We start from the raw sequence: 15,552 nt of genomic DNA, 5'->3' as shown, positions 1-15,552 counted from the left end.
TTAAAATTACCAAAGCAACCCCGTCAAAATTGCGTTGCATCCAAAACCCTAGTCCTTAAAGCTCCGCAGCCTCCTCCAATCAAAACCTCTCCTAAACCCTTTCTAGTTCTCAGTCCCTCTCTCTCTCTTAGGGTTTAGGGAAGTAGAGCAGTAGTACCAAAAATGCCTCTTGGGGAAAGACCAGGTGACAAGAGCGAGTCTCGCTACTGCGGCGTGGTGACGGAGTTCAGCGATGACATGCCCAACGTCCTCGCCTTCAATCTCACCCATGGCTCCTTCGACTTCGTCGTCGCTACTCTGGTTCGTAATCTTCTTCCATTCCTTTTCCGATTTCATTTTCCTTCTGATGCTGCTTGATGGTGACTAACTAGCCAGTCACGTATTTTGGCTGCAAAACAGCTCTGTTTATTATGTGAATGGTCAATAAGCTCACCTAGAATAATAAGTTGTTAGAGGCGGTCCGGTGCGGCTGCTTTTACTATGAGCTCTCATTCTACAGCCACTAACTACATTCATGTCATTGAGTCAATTAGGATTTGATTTGAATATTAGGTTTTCCTCATTGAGTGCTAGTTGTTAGAAATGGTGGATTTTTGGTAATGTTTAACTTTTGATGCTTGTATGGTGAGTAACAAGCCAGTCGCATACTGGCTGAAAAGCTGCTCTTGTTATGTGATTGGTCAATAAGCTCACCTAGAACAATGTTGCGTTAGAGGCGGTCCGGTGCAGCTGCTCTACTATGCGCTTTCACTCTACAGCCACTAACTACATTCATGTTCACGAGTTAATTAGTGTTTAGTTATGACTTGGATGGTTGTTTCTAAAATTTGGTCTAGACAGGGTTGATGGTTATGCATTGATTTTTTTCTGCAGCAATTTAAGCTTTTGTGGTGTCCTTTTCTAGCTCATGTTGTGTGTTGATAACATTTTGCTTGTATGGTGACTAACTAGCCAGACACATACTGGCTGCGAAGCTGCTCTTTTATGTGAATGGTCAATAAGCTCACCTATAACAACGCTGCGTTAGAGGCGGTCCGGTGCAGCTGCCCTACTATGCGGCTTCACTCTACAGCCACTAACTACATTCATGGGAATATCTACTCAAAAGATAATTGGAAATGATTGAATTAAATAGTATATGTTTAATGTTTTATCAATTATTTGGGGTCATGGCTTGCATTGTTCCTTCTAAATATATGTCTGGTATTTAAGATTTTGCATTGATTTTGTAACTTTGTTTGTAGTAATTCATGCATGTATGGCGTCTCCCCCACTTACTGCATGGACTATTAAGCATTTTCTAATGCTTTTATGGTGGCTAATTAGCCAGTCACATACTAGCTGCAAAGCTGCTCTATTTGTGTGAATGGTCAGTAAGCTCACCTATAAAAATGCTGAATTAGAGGCAGTCTGTTGCAGCTGCTCTACTATGCAGCTTCACTCTACAGCTACTAACTACATTGATATCATTTTCTACTAAAAAATTAATAATAGATTGTACCCTGAACCTGTAATAATTTTTGGTATGACTTGCATAGTTGTTTCCAAATTTTTTTCTATACCGTTGGTGATTATACATTATTCCAAAAATATGGATTATACATGTATAGTTTTCTTTTTATGTATTTATGGTGTGGCCTCTACTTTTTTCGTGGACCATTGTGCATTTTTTTCCTTCCGGTAGCTAATTAGCCAGTCACATATAGCCAGATGGCTGTTGTTTTGTGTGAATGGTCAGTAAGCTCACCAAAAGTGACGCTTTGTTGGTGGCCTTTACTAGCGAAGCATAACTTTGGCTTTGCCTTTAGGTCATTAACTACATTGTTCAATTTTTGGTACCCTTGTACTTCTTTTATCCTTGTGAGCTCTGAGTTCTTTGAGGTCAACAGGTTTATTTATTCAATTTCTTTTATAGATAAAGATGCTAAGTCAGATGAAACAAAAAATTTTGCTCGCTCCTGGTGGCTAATTAGCCAATTACACATGGTCAGTGATGGCTGTTGTTTTGTGTGGATGGTCAGTAAGCTCACCCAAAATAACATTTTGTTGGTAACCTTTAATAGTGAAGCATATATCTGGTTTCACCTTTAGGCTATTAACTACATTGTCAATACTTCTACTCCTAGTTGGGTGGTAAACAGGTTCAATTTGTTACCACTTCAAGAGAAAAATTGCTAGACTATCCCCAATCGGCTCCTCTCATAAGCTCTTAAGTTCATATTTTTGAAAATATTCAAATAATCTGCTCCGACCATTTTCCCTGCCATGCATTGGTGCTTTATTCATTAAATGCCTCATTTTTAATATTCTGACCCATATCCAGTTTGTGTTTGCGTCTCTAAGGTCTTTGCCTGTTTATGTTCCTTCATTCTATATTCTTTCTCCATTTGTCATCTGAATCCGGCAAGGGGTAGTGACTCCTGTTTAATTTCATTTTATAGATGGATCCTGCTTATCGGCCAAGCTTAATGCAAAAGAATGGTGGTGCATCTAGTGTTCTTCCATTTGCTGGGTCAGACTTGGTTTTGAGCCCTGCCCAATGGAGCAGTCATGTCGTGGGTAAGAACTTTTACAGATTTTTACTGTTGCATTCTCAAAGTTTGTTGTTTTTATGTGTTCGTTTTGTTTAAATGTCCTTTAGAATTGATTGTGACTGTCTCACTTTGTTTTATGTGTTAATTCTCGTGTGATAGACTACTGGCTAATGGAAGCTGTTTATGTCTAACTTTTTTGTGTGCGTGTTTTTTTTTTTTCCTTTTCTTTTTTCTGTGTGACATTTCGGAATTTCCTGCACAATTTCTTGGCTTCTGCTATCCAATTTCTGGTTTATTGTCTGTCTAAGTCTACCTTTTCTGGATAATTTTTGTGGGATTTATCTGCACTATGCTGAATGATTTCTTGGCTGTTTTAAGCCAATTTTTTTTTTATCGATTTTACTTGTTTTTTTTTGCACGAAAAGAGAATCTGTTAATTAATTGTCCTTCTGGCTTTTGTTCCCTTAACTTTTAACCGTACTTTGCCTTGCATACTAATACCTTGCCTCCTCATAGTGGATTGTGGATTCTTGAAATTTTTTCAGGAAAAATTAGCTCCTGGATTGACTTGGATTCAGAAGACGAGATCCTCCGAAGCGATTCAGAAATTACCTTGAAGCAGGAGATAGCATGGGCATCTCATTTGTCCCTGCAGGTCTGTATAATCTGAGCAGTTTTTCGTCAAAATTTTTGCTTTGCTTAAACAAGACACGTTGTAATGTTTCCTGTGTGTACTTTTCTATGCCAAATTAGTCTTGAAATTGATTACTGAATCTATGTTCTGTGCTGACATTTTAATTGTCATGTATTGCTTGGTGCAGGCATGTCTTCTTCCCTCTCCGAAGGGAAAGACCTGTGCTAACTATGCTAGGTGTGTAAATCAGATATTACAGGGTCTACAAAGTATGCAGGTGAGTGTTGGTTGTCATAACCTGTTTATAATTTTACACCTGTGTTTTCTATTTCTCGAATTTGTTGTTAATCACATTTCCTGTTATTTAGTTGTGGCTTCGGATTCCTTTGGTCAAGACTGATAATTACATGGTTTCTGTTAACTCTGATGATTTGGTGAGTTCCCTTGTTGTTGTTGTTGTTGTTGTTGTTGTTGCTGCTGCTGCTGTTTGGCATTTCAGATGGTAAACATGGTATGTGTTTTGTTTTTCCCACAGGATGATTCTTGGGAGACTTGGAATTCATTTCGTCTGCTGTGTGAACATCACAGTCAATTATCAGTTGTCCTTGATGTTTCGTAAGTTCCACATTGACCATCCTCATATATTTCGACTAAATTGTGATCATTAATGGTTTCCAAAGTTTGATAATTTTTTTGTATTCATTAGGAGTTCACTACCTTCTGCAAATTCACTTGGACGTTGGTTTGGGGAGTCCGTCCGAGCAGCCATATTCTGTACTGATGTAATCATATGCTTTAGACTGTTGGTTTTTCATGAACAGCACAGGCTACTTGCTGCTTGGTGGTTCAATGGTTACCCAATTTTGTAACAATGTTCTTGTTGATTTTCCAGTCCTTTCTAACAAATCCACGAGGTTATCCATGCCTGTCAAAGCGTCACCAAAAGCTAGTGTCTGGGTTTTTCAATCATTCTATACAGGTATTTGTGAATAAGTTGTCATCGGTATTTACGGTTTCTTCTCTTTCCCTGCAGTTGCAGTATAAATCACCTCACAACCCTGTACTTTAGACCTTGAAGGAAAATGTCTTGAGTGATTTATCTTAGTACGATAAATTAGAATGTGTCATTGGTGACCATGGTAGAATGAAATTGGATGGGTCCTACCTGTTTGCATAATGGTTTTGAGGCAAAAGTATTTGTTTGAGTGAATATATCAAAGCCATATGACCTGATTTTCTTTCCTTTAATTGGTTCCTTGGCCATTGTCTATTATTTACCCAACTAAATGTGACCCGATTATTTTTAATTTTATCAGTGCTTTTAATCTTATTGTCACCTTACTAATCTTTGTCATGGAAAATTTTCAGATAGTTCTATCAGGACAATCTGTACACTGTCTTACCAAGATGAATTCAGACATAGCTGCAAATAATAATGAAAACAATGTTGATGGTAAGACTTATATTCAGCTTACAAATGCATCATCCTGAATACTGTTATTGAAGCATATACTATTTCCTTGAAAAAGTAAATTGACTGGATGAGCCAGAAAAGCTAAAGCCTCTATATTGACACCAATTTTTTCAGAAGTGCTTCTGATTGCCTGTTAATTATTATCATTAGCATTTTCAGAAAAGAAATTTTCAGAATTGTTATAAAATGTTTTCATAAATGAAAGCTTTATTAACTTAAGCATATATGTTCATTCGTCCAAAAAAAAAAAAAGCATAGATGTTCAGTTCCATTTTTTTCATATTTCCTTTTCTAAAGAATTCTTGGCATTCAGGTGTACAGAAACATCCCTTGAGACCTTATTTGGATTATGTTGGCTTTCTTTACCAAAGGATGGATCCTCTTCCTGAGCAAGAACGGTTTGAGGTCTCTCTCTCTCTCTCTCTCTGTATGCATTTGTATGTGTGTATTTGTGCGCATGTATATGGAATGTACATTTTCCCCCAGCTATTATCTTTGTTTGACTCTTTCAATATCTTATGCCAGCTTGGTTACAGGGATTTCTTGCAGTCACCTTTACAGGTTTTCTTTCTTTGCCTACTGCTCTCTTGTATTATTTTTCCATTAGTGATTTCATTCTTAAAATTGTATCTAGTGATTTAATTCGATATTCTAATGCAGCCACTTATGGATAATCTAGAGGCTCAGACTTATGAGACATTTGAAAAGGATACAACAAAATACATTCAGGTACTGGTTAATTAAATGATGTAATAATCGTTTTAATTATTTTGTATCCTCTTGAAGAGCTTTATGTAACATGTTATTTTGTTTCTGTTAGTACCAAAGGGCAATTGCTAAAGCTTTACAGGACAGGGTTCCAGATGAAAAGTCTTCTACAGTAACCACTGTAAGCTGCTTACTTGTACTAATTTGGTTTCATGGTTATTTATTAAATTTCATAGATATGAAGGTTGTGGCATTGCTTATGTGAATTTTCCATTTGTGGCAAGGTATTAATGGTTGTTGGAGCAGGGCGTGGACCACTAGTTAGGGCGTCACTGCAGGTGCCACCCTCAGTCTCTTACATACCTGTTTTTGGAATATTTTCTTTATATGCAGACTGGATTCTACATGGAGGGGATAATTTTAACATTTCTATTTCTTCTGTTCATGTATAGGCAGCTGAAGAAACTGGGCGCAGGCTTAAAGTCTACGCTGTGGAAAAAAATCCAAATGCAGTAGTTACACTTCATGTGAGTTTAAGTTCTCCCAATTGCAACTTGAACTTTGATAACTTGCAAGTTAATATTCCTGGTAGAGCAAGCCATCTTGCTGCTATTATTATATGGGGGGCAAGTGTTTGAAGTAGACTTTCTCTGTGCCAGTGCAACATTTCATATATTGTTGTGTTTTTGTTGGAACAGAGCTTGGTTAAACTAGAGGGCTGGGAAAACATTGTTTCCATAATTTCAAGCGACATGCGTCATTGGGATGCTCCTGAGAAAGCTGACATTTTGGTAAGCCAGTATTCTTATGGTTGGTCATTTTTTGTGTTTTTTTTTTTTTTGACTTATTTGTTGTGATACTAATATTGCCTTCAATTGCATCAGGTTAGTGAATTATTGGGTTCTTTTGGTGATAATGAGCTGTCTCCTGAGTGTCTTGATGGAGCCCAGAAATTTCTGAAAGAAGATGGAATCTCAATACCTTCATCGTATGTAAACTTTTGATTTCTTTCTCTTGAAGTGTTGCCCACTTCGGAGCTGCTCAATAGTTTGTTAGATTATTCAGATTTCTTCACAACTCTGGTTATCTGAAAATCTGATATACCTCTTTTCAGGTATACGAGTTTCATCCATCCGGTGACTGCTTCAAAACTTTACAATGATGTATGCTCACATCTTTTTCTCCAACATGTCTTAGTTTGTCTGATTCGGACTTTTGTGGACTTCATAGTCGTGATTTTTGCTTCTTGCAGGTTAAGGCGCATAAAGATGTTGCACACTTTGAAACTGCTTATGTTGTTAAATTGCACAACATTGCAAGACTGGCTCCTCCTCAACCTGTGAGTTTTTCCACACGGCTCATTTTTTGATATTAGTTTTAATTCACTTGTTTGTGTTCCGTTTGACCCTTGTCTAGGGTTCTTATTATCTGATATTGTTTCCAATAAATAGGTGTTCACGTTCACTCATCCAAACCGATCAGTTGACAAAAGCAATAGCCGCTACACGAAGTTAAAGTTTGAAATACCTGGTGATACTGGGTCTGCTATGGTTCATGGTATGTGTTGCTTGTTAGTGTGGCTAAATTCTCTGATTGTGTGTGGCTGACATCTGAACGACTTGTGTGATGTAATTTAATATTTTCATGAATCATGTTAAAATCAAATTAACACTGAAGGGCCAATTGTTTGCTATCAATTTCATCTTCGTCTCTGTATGATGTCATATCAGTTATAGCCTAAAGAAAAAATATAATAAGAGAATTATAATGACAACATCATTTACCATCTAGGAGGATCAAACGAATGATGGAAAGAGAGCAAAAAACGTACAACAATTCTAATGTGATGGTTTTACCCTACTGCACACCTTTATGATTGCAACTAATTATGTTCTTTCAAGTAGACCAATGAACCATCTGAATCTGTATGTGCTTGGATAGAGTTACTGATGCTCATGTCATTGATAGAATTTGATATATCAAGATATCTTGCTGACTTTTTTCCTGTGGCTTTTAGGATTTGCTGGCTACTTTGATTCCATACTGTACAAAGAAGTTCATCATGTCATTGATAGAATTTGATATATCAAGATATCTTGCTGACTTTTTTCCTGTGGCTTTTAGGATTTGCTGGCTACTTTGATTCCATACTGTACAAAGAAGTTCATCTTGGCATTGAGCCATCAACATCAACACCAAACATGTTTAGCTGGTATTTTCTTGGGCTTGAAGCTTGCTATCTTCTGTGCTTGCCTTTTTCTTTTCCGTTATTAGAATCAGTCATCTACTTTTAAGAATTCAGTGGAAATTATTTCACCTCTTTCTCCCTAGGTCAGTGTTGTTGTATTCTATCAGTGGCTATGTTCTATATGCTTGGTTGTCATCACGATGAATCTGGAATGGACGACTTTCCTTCTTCAAATCATTGCATTGATGACCCTCTATGTTGTGTTTCTCAGGTTTCCCATATTTTTTCCATTAAGGACACCAATTTGTCTGCGTCCTGGTTCTTCTCTCGAAGTGCATTTTTGGCGTTGTTGTAGTCCTACCAAGGTGATTAAACTGTGTCTGAGTTTGATGTTTTTTGATGAGTAATGAGTTTTTAATGTGATCCTATGTAATGTGATTCAGGTCTGGTACGAATGGGGTGTGGCATCACCCAGCAGTTCATCCATTCACAACAGCAATGGTCGTTCTTACTGGGTTGGCCTTTAGGCAAGTCTGAATTATTTGCGAGGAGGATGAAGACGGCGCAAAGGCTGTTATCCATGCCAAGTGAGCGAAGTTTTGCTTGATCTGCCCAGAGATGGAAACTAATAGATAAATATATACCCCACCAGAATTCTTGGTGGCGAGTGAGTTTGGGTGGGAGTCCCCAAAGCTGGCGAAAGCTTGCACCCGAAGTGCTATACCTTTGTATTCATAATATATATCCAATAGTTTGTACCATAGTATGTTGACTATGATTTTGACCATTGTTGCTTGTATCCATAAATATATTTCATGTAGTATGGTGGAAAATTGGACCTTTGTTAGCAAATTATTGTCCTATGCCTTCACCAAATGCAACGGTGATGCCCATTATGAGACTCATATTTCACACCCACCGTTACAACTTACAAGACCAATAGTGTCTTACACAAACACAATAGGCATCACAAACGCATGTAATTTTTCAGAGTTGGCAGCCGAAATCATGAATAACATAAGCATCTTGTTCGGAAATCAGAGTTCTTGCCTCTATTTTACTACAGCTCGTTCTTGTTCCACACACACATATCTACATGGCCTTGTTTGTTTCACTAATTTTAGGCTCGGAAAAGAGTGCTTAGTTTCCAATGGTTTGGTAAGCACATAGTTAGAGAAATGGTTCTTCTTGCAAGAGGAGAAAATATGGAGGAGAATGACCTTGTTTTGAAATGTCTGAGCTAGTGACTTTATTCCTCTTGTAATTTTATAGATACACTAAACAAATCATAAACTATTATGTGACGGTTTCTTTTATAAAGAACAATAATATCCTCATTTCAAAAAAAAAAAAAAAAAAAAAAGATCCTACAGGGGAGAGAGATGTATATATATATATATATATAGGATTTTTCTCAGGTAAGGATGTCCTTACCTAAGGTTTAGGTACGGATTTTGTGTTTTCACCCACTTGTCGATCACATTTTCACATCTTAACCGTTCAGTTTTTAGGTCCTAATGTATAGATCACCTCTGCAAAATTTCAGCCAAATTGGTGATCGTTAAGGCGTCCAAAACTGCAATTTACACGAACGGACTAAATCTGTCGAACCGGAACCGTTCGTATTTATAATGGTAAATTGCAGTTTTTGATGCCTTAACGATCACCAAATTGGCTGAAAATTTGCAGAGGTGATCTATACATTAGAACCTAAAAACTGAACGGTTAAGATGTGAAAATGTGATCGGAAAGTGGGTGAAAACCGGAAATCCGTACCTAAGGCTAGGTAAGGACGTCCTTAGTGTAGCCGGACTGATATAGGATTTTTCTCAGGTATATATATATATGGATGTAGGCTGGTAATATTACGTAGAGGCCATTGGGACTTTGGGAGTGCGACAAAAGCAAATCCAAATCTCCTAAGGGTTTTAGATCTTTTCCTCTTCCGCCTCTCATACGAAAAGAGAGAGAGATCCAAATCCCTCTCGTTTTTTTTTTCCTTCCTCTCGTTCTTTAGTTTTCCTCTCTCGATCTAGGTCTAGGTCTAGGTCTGGTAATTTTCCATCTAGGGTTTCGGCGATTGTTGTGGTATTGAGATTTCGATTGCGATTTGGATAGTGTAGGTGATTATAATATGTACAACGGAATAGGGTTACAGACTCCGAGAGGGTCCGGAACCAATGGCTATATCCAGACGAACAAGTTCTTCATCAAATCCAAGACTGGCAAGGTCGCCGAGAACTCCAGAGGCTTCGAGGGCGACCAGGGCATGGCCGGCGTCTCCAAGAAGCCCAACAGAGACATCCTTGAGCATGATCGCAAGCGCCAGATTGAGCTCAAGCTTGTCGTCCTCGAGGACAAGCTCACCGATCAGGGTTTCACCGACGCTGAGATTGCTGACAAGCTCGCCCAGGCCAGGAGCACTCTCGAAGCCGCCGCCGCCTCCGAGGACATGGGTGGACCCACTGCCTTTGTTCTTGGAGATAACAAGTAATTTCTCACTCTCCTCCTCCTCATTAATCTTCTCTAAACTAGTTTAGCTATTCTAGTGCCTTTGTTCTTGATTAATCTGTTTTCGTATAGTTTAATGCTTAAAAGTAATTTAAATCATGGCAGTCTCTGTTCTTATTCATGTAAGGTTTTGTTGCACCTTGCTTGATAATATGATATATAGGGGTAGATTTGTTGATAGTGACCCTTATCATCGCTGGTTTGTTTTTACTTCAACCAGGGTTTCAGATACACAGACCCACCAAATTGCTGCGAGGAAGCAGAAGCAGATGGACAACTTAAGAGATGCTTTGAAACTAAAACCTGAAGCTACAGAAACAAATACTGAGGAGATCGAGGATGGACTAATCATTAGTCCGAAGAATGATGATAGCAGGCATTATGAGAGGAAAGAGCATTCGTTTTTGGACAGAGAATCTGGGTGGAAGAAATCTGTGGAGGATCAGCACAAGGTCGAGAAAGATAAGAAAAAGAGGGTTAAAGAATCTAGGAGGAACAAAAAGAAAGAAAGTAGGAAGAGAAGGCATAAGGATGATTCTTCCGATACAGATAGCAGTGGTAGCCCTCTGAAACCTGATAAAAAGAAAAAGCGTCGGAGTAGAAGTAGCAGCAGTGAAGAAGATGATTCTGAAGTTGATACATCGAAAAAGGAAGTTGAGAAATACAAAAAACGGCAGAAGAGGTACGATTCAGAAGAAGATGATTCTGAAGTTGATGTTGACAAGAAGCGGAAGGTTGTAAAGAAGCATAGTAAAAGCCGAAACAATAACACTGATGATTCTGATACCAGTGATGATGCGGAGGTCAGATCCAGGAAGGAAATTAAGAAATCCAAACAACCTCGTAGGAGGCATGATTCAGATGAAGATGATTCTGAAGATGATGTTGACAAGAAGAGGAAGGTTGTGATGAAGCATAGTAAGACTAGAAACGATGATACTGATGATTCTGCTTCCAGTGAAGATGCCGAGGATAGATCCACAAAGGAAGTCAAGAAATCCAAACAACCTCATAGGAGGCATGATTCAGATGAAGATGATTCTGAAGATGATGTTGACAAGAAGAGGAAGGTTGTAAAGAAGCATAGTAAAAGCAGAAACGATGATACTGATGATTCTGCTGCCAGTGAAGATGCCGAGGATAGATCCACAAAGGAAGTCAAGAAATTCCAACAACCTCGTAGGAGGCATGATTCAGATGATGATTCTGGTTATCCTGAAGAACTGCCAAAGAGCAGAACTGAAAAGGGCAAACAACATGTGAAACCAAACAAAAGGCATGACTCTGGGGATGAGTCTGATTTTGACAGCAGAATGGAAAGGAAAAGTAGCCAAGTTGAGCAGCAAAGGAATCAGCAGGTCAGCCGCAGGGTAGATCAAGATGATTTTGATTTTAATGTGGAGAAAGCCGACAATGGAAAAAGCAGAAAATTGTATGATAGTGATTCTGACTATGAAAGATCCAGAAAAAGTAGAGGTGCAATGACAGAAAAGAGTAGAAGAAGTGGCAGGAATGATACTAATGGTGATGATACTAATATTGGGAGGAAACCTGGAAGGGTTGAAGAGGGTGATGGAGGACGTGGAAGGCACAACAAGGGTGAAATGCAAAGAGGAAGGAAGAATGAAAGAGATGAAGAGGATCATGATTATAGAAGGCCCAGGGAAGGTCTATTACGGGAGCTTGGAAATAGAAAGCGTGGTACTAGGGAGGAAGAAGGGGCAAATGAGGATATTGAGAGGGATAGACATATGGATCTATTACGGGAGCTTGGAAATAGAAAGCGTGGTACTAGGGAGGAAGAAGGGGCAAATGAGGATATTGAGAGGGATAGACATATGGATTACAAGAGAGCAAAATACGATGAGTCCAGATCAAGTGAGAGGAGAAGGCATGAAACTGACAGACATAATGAAGAGGAGCATAAGTCTAGAAGGCATGGAGAAGATGAAGGGGAGCGTAGAAACAGAAGACATGGAAAACTGGAGGAACAACAGGGAAATAAGGAGATTGAGAGAGATAGACAGGATTCCAGATCAAGTGAGAGAAGAAGGTATGAGAATGTCAAGCACAATGACGGTCGGTCCAGGCATCGTGACTGATTCTATGGTATGTTGTACTATCCTCTGTCTATCTTAACATTCACTGTTTGTTGGAAGGCTTTTGATTTTTATGTGTACGCTTTGAGGGATCACATGCAAACTTCATTGCACTAGGTGCATCATATCAGCAAACTATTACAAATATTTTAGGTTCCCATTCAAACATCCAAAACAACTTTTATTCAATAGAAATGTGTGCGGTCATGTTATTATCGGTTGCATTTGTAGTCTAAGAATGTCAGCCCCGAGTCTTCTTTTCCTTGTATCAATGTTCGATCCTTTGCTGCTCATTTATTTCTGAACTAAATGTTTTATTATCACAATATAACATTCATTTGCTTGAAGTTGTTTCAGGTTACCTCAAAGCTTTTGTAACTGAATCAAATCGTGTACTGTTGAGAGCTGCACTTTGTGCCCCTGGTGACAGAGATGGAGTTGTGGATGACTGTATCGTTGGCATATTGAATTCTACTGTGTATCTTGGGTCTGTACGAGATCATGTACTACAGTTTAAAATCACATTGTGTGAGGTGGTCTTTTAATATTTTTTTCGGCCATCTGATCTAGGCCTGGAATGCGTTGATAACTATAATTTGTATGAGTAATTGATGAATCACAGACGCTGGAGATTATGTATTAGTTTGTTTTGTTTGTTAGATTGCCGAGGAGAATTATCTTCTGTCTGGAAATTCCTGAAGTGATTGAAAGTCGCAGAAAGTTGAGCCTACTTGGATATTAAACAGATCATGAGGAAAATTGAAAAATTTACGTTGGAACCTAGAATGTGTTGGTACGTACAAAATCTCAACTAACATAATTTTATGAAGATTCTAGGGTATAGTTTAAATTATAGAGTTCATGTCATTTATAGAGCTTTGGAGTCGGGGAGTTGTGCTAGGGTATATATAGCTTGAGATATAAATGATATATAGCTATATAGCTTCATCATAGGGTAGCTACATTTAAGTTGTTTTACTCTAGCCTTGCATGACTCTATTCTGACGTAGCCTGCGAGGATGAGTCATTGTTGTTGTAGTATACATGATTATTGTTGTCATAGTTTATATGTCTATTTCATGTATAGGATATATATACTTGAGTATATAGAGAGATGCTTAAGTGTAAAGATAGGTATAGTGACTTGTATGATGAGCTTTATGCCAAATGGGAACAAGCATGGTTATCTCTATCATCACAGCCACAATGCCACATGAGAAAGCTAGAAATGGAGCTGTCATCCAAGTTGTATCATTTCTTTAAGCATTTCACACCTCAATTGTATTCCTATAAATACCTCATTGAATGAGATGAATAAACACACTTGAATCTCCATTCTCTCTGCAACATTACTCTCTCTATCTTAGTCCTTAAACACGTTATCAGCACGAAATTGCTCTAGAATTAGAATCGAAATTGTCAAAATAGAGGAAGTTCATAATCCGATCAAAGCCATTTTTCCAAACCTACAAAAAACCTCCAAACCCTAGCACATATCAAAGCCCTTGATCCAAGAAGCCCAGAACCGGTTTCAGAACCGCCAGAACCGGTCGGAAACCGCCCGAACCGGCTGCCTGAAGTTTTGAACCGCTGCCGGACCGCTGTCGAGTTCTGCCGAAGGCCTGCCGAGACCTGCCGAGCAGCTGCGCAGCATCTGTCGACAGCTCCTGCCGAGACCTGCCGATACCTGCCGACAGCTCCTGCCGATACCTGCCGACAGTTCCTGCCGAGACCTGCCGACAGCTCCTGCCGAGGCCTGCCGATACCTGCCGACAGCACCTGCCGACAGCTGCCGAGACCCCTGCGCAGCATCTGCCGAGAAGCTGCCTAGCAGCTGGGCAGCACCTGCCGAGCAGCTGCCGAGCTGCTGCCGACAGATCTGCCGACAGATCTGCAGGGCCAGTTTCCGACAACTTTCCGGCGACTTTCGGAACACTTTTCCGGCGACTTTCGGAACACTTTTCCGACGACTTTCAGAACACTTTTCCGGCGACTTTCCGGGCACTTTTCCGACAACTTTCCGGCGACTTTCGGGACACTTTTCCGGCCACTTTCCGGACACTTTTTGACAACTTTTCCGGCGACTTTTCGGACAATTTTCAGCGACTTTTCACTTTTTCAGTCACCTCCGACAACCTTTTCCGGACAAATTTTCCGGCGACACTATTTCAAGGTATTTCTTATTAAAAGTTCCTGTTTTTGAATTTGTATTCATTTTCTCTTCTTTTCAGGGACTTGTAATCAAAAGGCGGAATTATAGAAATTCACGCTAAACGAACTAAGAGCGTTCGTAATCTATGAACTAAGAGTGTTCATAATATTCGGACTAAGAGCGTCCGCAAGCATCGATTTTTGAACTAAAAGCGGAATCGTGGGGATTCACGCTAAACGAACTAAGAGCGTTCGTAATCAATGAACTAAGAGTGTTCATAATGTTCGGACTAAGAGCGTCCGCAAACATCATTGTTTTGGTCTAATCCAATTATTCTTGGAAATTGATTTCTTGGTAGCATAGCTCGGAAATCTTATTATTTTAGTTTTTCGTGGAAGTTTAAACTCCGAAACTAATATATCTTCTCTTCCTATTTTTCAGGATGTCGAATGAACCTAGACTCGACTTTCCAATGCTTGACTCAACAGGCTCGGAATACCATGGCTGGAAAACCGACGTTGAGAACCATCTCACATCGAAAGGGATATTGCCCATCATACAGGCACCAATTGCGGGCCTTGTGTTCCAACGAACATCCATAAAGCATGCACAAGCAATTATCTTGATGCGACGCCATATGGACAAAGCACTCAGATTAGAGTATATGTCCATCAAAGATGCAAGGGACCTATAGGCAGCGCTAGAAGAGCGCTTTGGTAATATCCAAGATTCCCTCCTCCCTGACTTGAAGGTTCAGTGGAACAATATACGCTTCTCAGACTTCAAGTCTGTTGCTGAATACAATTCAGAAGCTCTTCGCCTAAAGGCCATGCTTAAGTTCTGTGAAAAACCTCTCACAGAAGAAGAGCTAATTGAGAAAACTCTCTCCACCTTCCCCGTCCAAGCAATTATACTATCAAAGCAGCATCGCACTGAATTTAATGCTGGACGACTTACAAGGTTCAATGAGCTCATCAATATTTTGTCGGTAGCTGAGAAGCACGACAACATCCTTGTAAAGAATTATAATTCAAGGCCCGTTGGAACCAAAAGCGTTCGTGAGGCGAATTATAATGCACCCAAGAAAGGGCGCAAGGAGCGGTACCCTAATAACAGGGGACATGAAGGACGAACGGGTCCATATAACCGCCCCAACAAAGAAGGCAGCCGCAACTATAGTGCGGGCACACGTGGTGGTAACTACACACGTGGGAGAGGTGGATATAACAAAACCATGGGCCGTAACACTGTG

The 15,552-nt window shown here is 39.5% G+C and overlaps 2 protein-coding genes across 4 annotated transcripts; both read left to right on the top strand.

Moving 5' to 3' along the window:
• Positions 1–70: 70 nt before the first annotated feature.
• LOC133736535 (protein arginine N-methyltransferase 1.5) lies at positions 71–8,403 on the top strand. Of its 2 annotated transcripts, XM_062164058.1 has the most exons (23): positions 73–300; positions 2,442–2,559; positions 3,080–3,189; positions 3,356–3,445; positions 3,537–3,602; positions 3,704–3,783; positions 3,875–3,950; positions 4,061–4,147; positions 4,537–4,621; positions 4,956–5,047; positions 5,168–5,203; positions 5,303–5,371; positions 5,463–5,531; positions 5,635–5,688; positions 5,803–5,877; positions 6,049–6,141; positions 6,235–6,338; positions 6,465–6,513; positions 6,603–6,689; positions 6,802–6,907; positions 7,475–7,562; positions 7,810–7,903; positions 7,982–8,403. In XM_062164058.1, exons 1-23 carry the CDS (start codon positions 163–165, stop codon positions 8,063–8,065), a joined length of 1,950 nt encoding a protein of 649 aa, XP_062020042.1. In that variant the 5' UTR covers positions 73–162; the 3' UTR covers positions 8,066–8,403. The 2 variants fall into 2 exon arrangements, with proteins under 2 accessions (XP_062020043.1, XP_062020042.1); XM_062164059.1 differs by lacking the exons at positions 7,810–7,903; positions 7,982–8,403 and having other exon boundaries at positions 71–300; positions 7,368–7,497.
• Positions 8,404–9,415: 1,012 nt separating this feature from the next.
• On the top strand, positions 9,416–12,830 carry LOC133735938 (uncharacterized). 2 transcript variants are annotated; one of them, XM_062163380.1, is made up of 3 exons: positions 9,416–10,028; positions 10,270–12,158; positions 12,506–12,830. In XM_062163380.1, the coding sequence occupies exons 1-2, from the start codon at positions 9,673–9,675 to the stop codon at positions 12,149–12,151; spliced, it is 2,238 nt and encodes a 745-aa protein (XP_062019364.1). In that variant the 5' UTR covers positions 9,416–9,672; the 3' UTR covers positions 12,152–12,158; positions 12,506–12,830. The 2 variants fall into 2 exon arrangements, with proteins under 2 accessions (XP_062019364.1, XP_062019365.1); XM_062163381.1 differs by having other exon boundaries at positions 12,497–12,830.
• The last annotated feature ends 2,722 nt before the right edge of the window (positions 12,831–15,552 follow it).

The sequence above is a fragment of the Rosa rugosa genome, chromosome 3 (assembly GCF_958449725.1).
Source record: "Rosa rugosa chromosome 3, drRosRugo1.1, whole genome shotgun sequence".
Lineage (NCBI taxonomy): Eukaryota > Viridiplantae > Streptophyta > Magnoliopsida > Rosales > Rosaceae > Rosa > Rosa rugosa.
Note: the sequence above shows the minus strand (reverse complement) of the source record. Positions and strands in the feature narration are given on the sequence as shown.